Raw genomic sequence first — 5,846 nt, 5'->3', positions numbered from 1 at the left:
GAATCTCACAGACTTTCCTGCCTGGCCTGGTTTGGAACCCGTATCTTCAGATCTCAGCCTCCTGAGTAGCTAGGATGACAGACGTGAGCCGGCGATGCCTGGCTACCACTTTCTACAAGGGATACAAAGATAATGGGCTTTATGTTAAAACAGGTGATCAGAAATTATTATTGGTTTGGGGATGATGTAGCTCAGCGATGAAGTGCACATGGATTCCTAGTCTAGCATCTGCCAATCATAGTCTTATTCTGTGCTCACAGCTGTTGTAGTTTCAGTATCCTCTCGGGTTTGTAGAAATCCTAATCCAGTTTCTTTCACACGTGAATTGAATGGGGTTGACAGACTGAGGAGACGGGGCCAGCCACTATTGGTTGGTGGCAAACCTGCCTCAATGGCTTCAATGATTCTGAAGGAAAGCGTAATGCCCGCTTTGCTTCGGCGAGGGGGACTCCTGCCAGCCGGGGCTGTGAAGGCCTCGTGTCTTTTTACGAGCTTGTCTGTCAGTTTCCAAACCCGTGGAGCCCGAGGTTGTGAGTGCTGAGACCAGAGGCACATCTGTCTGGTGCCGGCTAGTTTGGGGGACGAGCTCTCTCCCCACTTGGGGCGCCACCTTCCGCAGAACGACGTCCCCGTCCCCCCATCTGTCCCCAGCACCGTCAGAACGAAAGCGAGGCGGGGAGGCGGGAGTGCCCTCTGCGGAGGGTGACAGTTCAGGGGAGACCCCGGGTGACGTGAAGATGCCCGGTCCCGTGGGACGCGGATTCGTCCTCTCTTCGCCATCGGTTTCCCCCCGGAGCCCTTGGTGCCGCGGACCGGAAATGCGTGCGCTCAAGCCGGGTCCCTTTCCCTTGGCGATGGGCCTTGCCAAGCCGGTCCCTCGCTGAAAATCACCCTTTTACACGCCTGTCTCTCAGTGTGGCTGAGCGAGACGGGGACCCCGAACGGCGCAGGCGGCCGACTGCCCCGGAACCGGACAACATCGGAAACCTCGAGCACTGGGTCTGGGTGGGGTGTAGGGATGACCATAGAAAGCTGCGCGGAGGCCAGAGCGACACCATCGAGAGCGGGGCGGCTAGAGGGGCCGCTGTGGGAGGGCCAACGCGGGGAGGCGCGGGAAGGGGCCTCGGACGGAAGCAAAGGCTTGGGTACTCCCCAGCTGCGGACGGTTCCCCCGCTGCACCCTGTTCTTGGGACCCGCGTAAAAGTCACTTGGGTTCTTGGGGACTTGTAACAGCCAGGTCATGTTCTTCCGGGAGGGTGACGGGGCCAGCTCCCAGCTCCGCAGGCCCTACATCTTTATATTTTTGCCAGTCCTGGGGCTTGAACCCAGGGCCTGGGCACTGTCCCTGAGCTTCTTTTGCTCAAGGCTTACCACCTGAACCGCGGCACCACTTCCGTCTTTTTCTATTTACATGTTACTGAGGAATGGAACCCAGAGCTCCAGGCATGCTAGGCAAGCACTCCACCACTAAGCCACCTTCCCAGCCCTATTTATTTTTTCTAGCTTCTCCCCTACCCTCCTTTTTTGATATGGAGACAGGCTTCTCACAAGGAGCCTGAGATCCTCTTTTCTTTGCCTCCCCAGAGCTTTTCCTTTTGAAACTGGTCTCACTATGTAGTCCAGGCTGGCCTCTGATTTATCCTCTACCCTGGGCCTCCCAGATTCTGGGATTAAAGACACTTACCCCCCCCCCGCCCCCTTCCAAGCCAGTTTCTAAGATCTTTCTGATGGAAAATAACTGGAAGGAAGGACACGCACCACCTTCTGACAGCCACACCCCGCGGCTCTGAAAGCCTGGAACCATGGCTCATGCCTGAAATCCTAGCTACTCAGGAGTCGAGGTTCTGAGTTTAAGTCCCAGGAACCACACACACACACACACACACGGATTCTAGTTAGGGAGACAGCTCTATACACTCTTCATCCTGACTGCAGTAGACTTGGTGCCCTTCTCAAGAGGTTTTCATCCCAAAAAATCCTGTAGGTCTGTTGACTTTGTTTTTTGGCTCTTTTGCTTTGCTCGTACTCCAGATAATTGAAATATTTTCTTTAAAAAACTAAAGACCAGATCTTGTTCCTTTCCTGCTCAAAGCTCCCTCTTGAGTTGTAGAAATCAACATCCCAGCCTGGACCTCTGTGTGTTTGTGTGTGTGTGTTTTGATCCTGGGGCTTTAACTCAGGGCCTGGATGCAGTCCCTGAGCTCTTTTTGCTCAAGGCCAGTGCTCTACCACTTCAGCCACAGGGCCACTTGCGGTTTCCTGGTGGTTACTTGGAGAGAAGAATCTCATGGATTTTCCTGTCCAGGCAAGCTTTGAACTACGTTCTCCAGAACACAGATTACTGGTGTTAGCAAAATGAGCTCCCTTCCCATAGCTTAGTATACTCCTTTCTCTTTCCACAGCGTAGCATGCTCCCTTCCTAGTCAACACTAGACCCATTTAGTAAAGGCAGTAAATAATTAGCCTCCAATCTCCTTTACCTTGGGATGGCACTTCTCTGGGGCAGCTACCACCATATAAGGCAGCAGGAGCCCCTTAGAGTGACCTTCAGGTCTGGGCAGCTGCAGGGCCCTTATCTACTACTTGGGCAGCAGCCATAAATTCTAGTCTGCTATGATGAAACCCCTGGCCCTCATGTCTTCACCAGGGTCTCTGCCTCCTAGACCCTTCTAGGCCCTCCTAAACCTAGGTTATATAGGTCACCTCGGACAATAGCCAGTGCTTCTTCTCACTTCTCCCTTGTGAGAAGGAGTCTTGCCGACCCCTTTCCCAGCAATAAATCTTTGTTCTCTGTACCTGCATATCTGCGTGGTTCTCTGGTAAAGTTTAGTTTACCCTATCAACAGGCTTGAGCACCCAGACTTATTAAGTGGTGTTGGGAGTACACTCGGTGTCTAGGCAGGTGCTAGACGAGTGCTTTTTCATTTGGCACACTCCTGGCAATGCTGGCCACACCATCCAGCTCACCTGTCACCATATGGTGCTTGGGCCAAATGCAATACTCTCACAGGCTCACACCTGCAGGTATTAAGTCTTGAGCTGTCCCTGCTGTCTGGAGTGACCTTTTCTCTGTAATTTTTTTTTTCAGCATAGAAAGTTACTTTAAATCCTGCCTGACTCCAGCTCTGAGCCAAGCTCTCTCTGGAGCTTCTCTTCTGAACTTCTCTTCTTTCGCTATTGGTTCCAGGGAGTAGTAGTTGTGTGTGGCACATGTGCCACCCCTGTCTTCCCGTGGCGACCTCATGCCAGCAGTATCAATACTTCAGTCTAGTGCTGGTAGGGGTCTTCAGCCAGCTTTGTCTCTGTTTGGCTCAGTTGTGCTGGCAGATGACTGCTTCCCTCTGCTCTTTCACTCCTAGTTTTTGCCAGGACTTAGTGTTCCATGGTTTGGCTCTCTTGCTCTTCCAAAATGTTTGCTGTTTTGAGACACTTTATCACTGGGTACCCCAGGCTGGCACGGAAATTGTGATCCTCCAGCCTCCCCTTTTTTTTTTTTCCTCTCACCAGTCCTGGGGCTTGAACTTGGCCTGGGCACTGTCCCTGAGCTGCTTTTGCTCAAGGCTAGCGCTCTATCACTTGAGCCACAGCGCCACTCCCAGCTTTTTCTGTGTATGAGGAATTAAATCCAGGGCTTCATGCATGCGAGGTGAGCACTCTACCACCGAGCCACCTTCCCAGCCATGCTTCTGGCTCTTGAGTGTGAGGGTTCCCACACTTAGTTGGGTCCTCCAAGACTGAACTGGGACATTGGCTCTAGAATTATCTTTGCAGCTGTCCCTCAGGTTGGGTCACCTGCTTCTGTGTCCTCTTGGAACAACCATCGCACTCTGACTGTTCACCATGGCTGCCTATTTGCCTGCATCCTGTAGACTTGTCTGTCAGAATTGCTGAGATTGAAACCCTAGCACTTGAAATGGAGTTTGGCTGTCATGTGTCTGAAGTGTAGAAATATTTACACAGCCCCAGGACATGAGAACCAGCCCCAAAGAACAGCAAGGGGCAGGGATAGACACAGGATTTCACTAAGCTTGATTTACTGGGAGAATAATAGAATGGTGATGGGATGGGGGTGGGGCAGCAAGATCAAGTGAGCCTCCAAAATTTGTGGTAGCAGGAAGGAGGGTGGGTAACAGAGCTAGAAGGCACCTGCCTTCCATTAGCTGATATCCAAGAGGCAGGTATATGGCTGACACCAGAGTCCAGCTGGGAAGCCTCACATTCCACACATGACCAACTGTTCTTCTCCCTGCTGGGCAGCTGGGCAGGAAACACTACTTTCATTTTGGAGCATTTGTGGAGGTGTGACTTAAGATGGCTGCAGTCAGTATTAAACATAGCTTTGGCTGGATGGCTCACGCCTGTAATCCCAGCTACACAGGAGAGTGAGCTGTGAGGATTGAGGTTAGAAGCCAGCCTGGGCACCAAATTCCAGGAGACTCTCACCTCTAGATAACTAGCAAAAAGCCAGAAGTGGAGCTGTGGTTCAAGTGGCAGAGCCCCACTTGAAGAAGCCAAGTGAGAGCCAGGGGCCCTGACATACATGCACACACATTACTTGTATGTGTGTGTATAAGGCACCTAGACAATGTCTTCCTGAAGTTACAGGGCTGTGTGTGAACAGGGACCTTCTGTTTCTCACTGCCTTTGTCCACACCTGTGGCCCTTTAATCTCAAGCTGTCCCTTTGAAAGGCAGAGATGGCTAAGTCAGGGACCTCTTCCATGTTGGGTGCTGTTCCCCTAGGGATGCTATCCTCAGGACACTGCCTGCCCACGTCTTAGTTTCCCAACAATGAGCATGTGGGCCAGACAGGAAAGATCTCTCCAGCATTATCTTCTAATACTGGCTCTGCAGGACCCTTCCTGTCCCCCCCACCCCATGAGGCCACTGGCTTCTCAGTGTCTTGTTTCCTCATCAGTGAACTGCTTAAGCTGAACTAAGAATTTAAGGACTCATTTGAAATCCCAGTCTTGGCTGATAAGGTTCCAGTGCTGCTGCTAACTATGCCCACTGCAGTGCCTGAACATCTGTCTCCCTAACTGTTCAGATGGAGGGAACATTATGGTAATTTGGTATTTGTCACCCTACAAAGCCTAGGAGCGTGCCCTGGTCCGGGAGCCACCTCCCCCCCCCCCCGTGGCCTTCAGCATGGGAGATACCAGGGACGACCTCTGATCCAGTTCTCTCTTTCGCACTCAGAGGCCGGCATGCAGAAGGCACCGTTTGTGGAATGAATGACTGAGATTCGTGTGAGTGGGAGCCGAGGGTAAGGAGGAGGGATGGAGGATGGGGGAGGCAGGTAGAGAGGGCTTCTCTGTCACTCCAATTCCTCGCTCGTCCTCCCCACTTAGAGTTATGCGTTTCCCCTTCCGGCTGCGCCTCGGGTTCTCAAGTTCATCCATGGCTTTATTAACTGCGACTGCCCCGTCAGGGTTGGGTGAAGGCCGGGGCGGAGAAGGGAGCTGAGACTGGGCGGCGGGAGGCGTTCAATGCCGGGCTAAAGGGTTTGCACTTGGGCAGTACCTCGGGAGGTGCCTGGCTGGACACCGTAGCTCACACCTGTAATGCCGTTTTCAGAAGGCAGAGGCAGGGGGTGGGCGTGTGAGACCGCCCCAGGCTGTGCGGCGAGCTCCTCTCTCCGAGACGCACGGACCCCTCCTGGGCGCGGCGCGCTCAGGCACCGGTGCCCCGCATTCCGGAGGCCGGGGAGGAGGAGGTCGGCGGAGGCGCCCGCCAGCGTCCCAGGCGGTGAGGGACGCCCAAGGCCCGCTTCTCATCACGCAGGGGGCTGCGTGAGGTTGGGGCGCAAGAGGTCCCCCGCCCCGCAGGCCCCGCCCCTCCCGGCC

The 5,846-nt window shown here is 53.7% G+C and overlaps 1 protein-coding gene across 1 annotated transcript in view; it reads left to right on the top strand.

The window, feature by feature from the left end:
- Nucleotides 1-421: 421 nt before the first annotated feature.
- Nucleotides 422-5,846, top strand: part of Znf581 (zinc finger protein 581) — an 8,813-nt gene continuing 3,388 nt past the window's right edge. Inside the window, exons 1-3 of the mRNA XM_013034520.1 lie at nucleotides 422-530; nucleotides 652-802; nucleotides 915-1,086. Coding sequence (XP_012889974.1) covers nucleotides 422-530; nucleotides 652-802; nucleotides 915-1,086 — 432 coding nt within the window. The remainder of the gene's footprint in view (nucleotides 531-651; nucleotides 803-914; nucleotides 1,087-5,846) is intronic.

The sequence above is a fragment of the Dipodomys ordii genome, unplaced genomic scaffold (assembly GCF_000151885.1).
Source record: "Dipodomys ordii isolate 6190 unplaced genomic scaffold, Dord_2.0 Scaffold191, whole genome shotgun sequence".
Lineage (NCBI taxonomy): Eukaryota > Metazoa > Chordata > Mammalia > Rodentia > Heteromyidae > Dipodomys > Dipodomys ordii.
The sequence above is the reverse complement of the archived record's forward strand: the minus strand, read 5'-3'. Positions and strand labels throughout refer to the sequence as shown.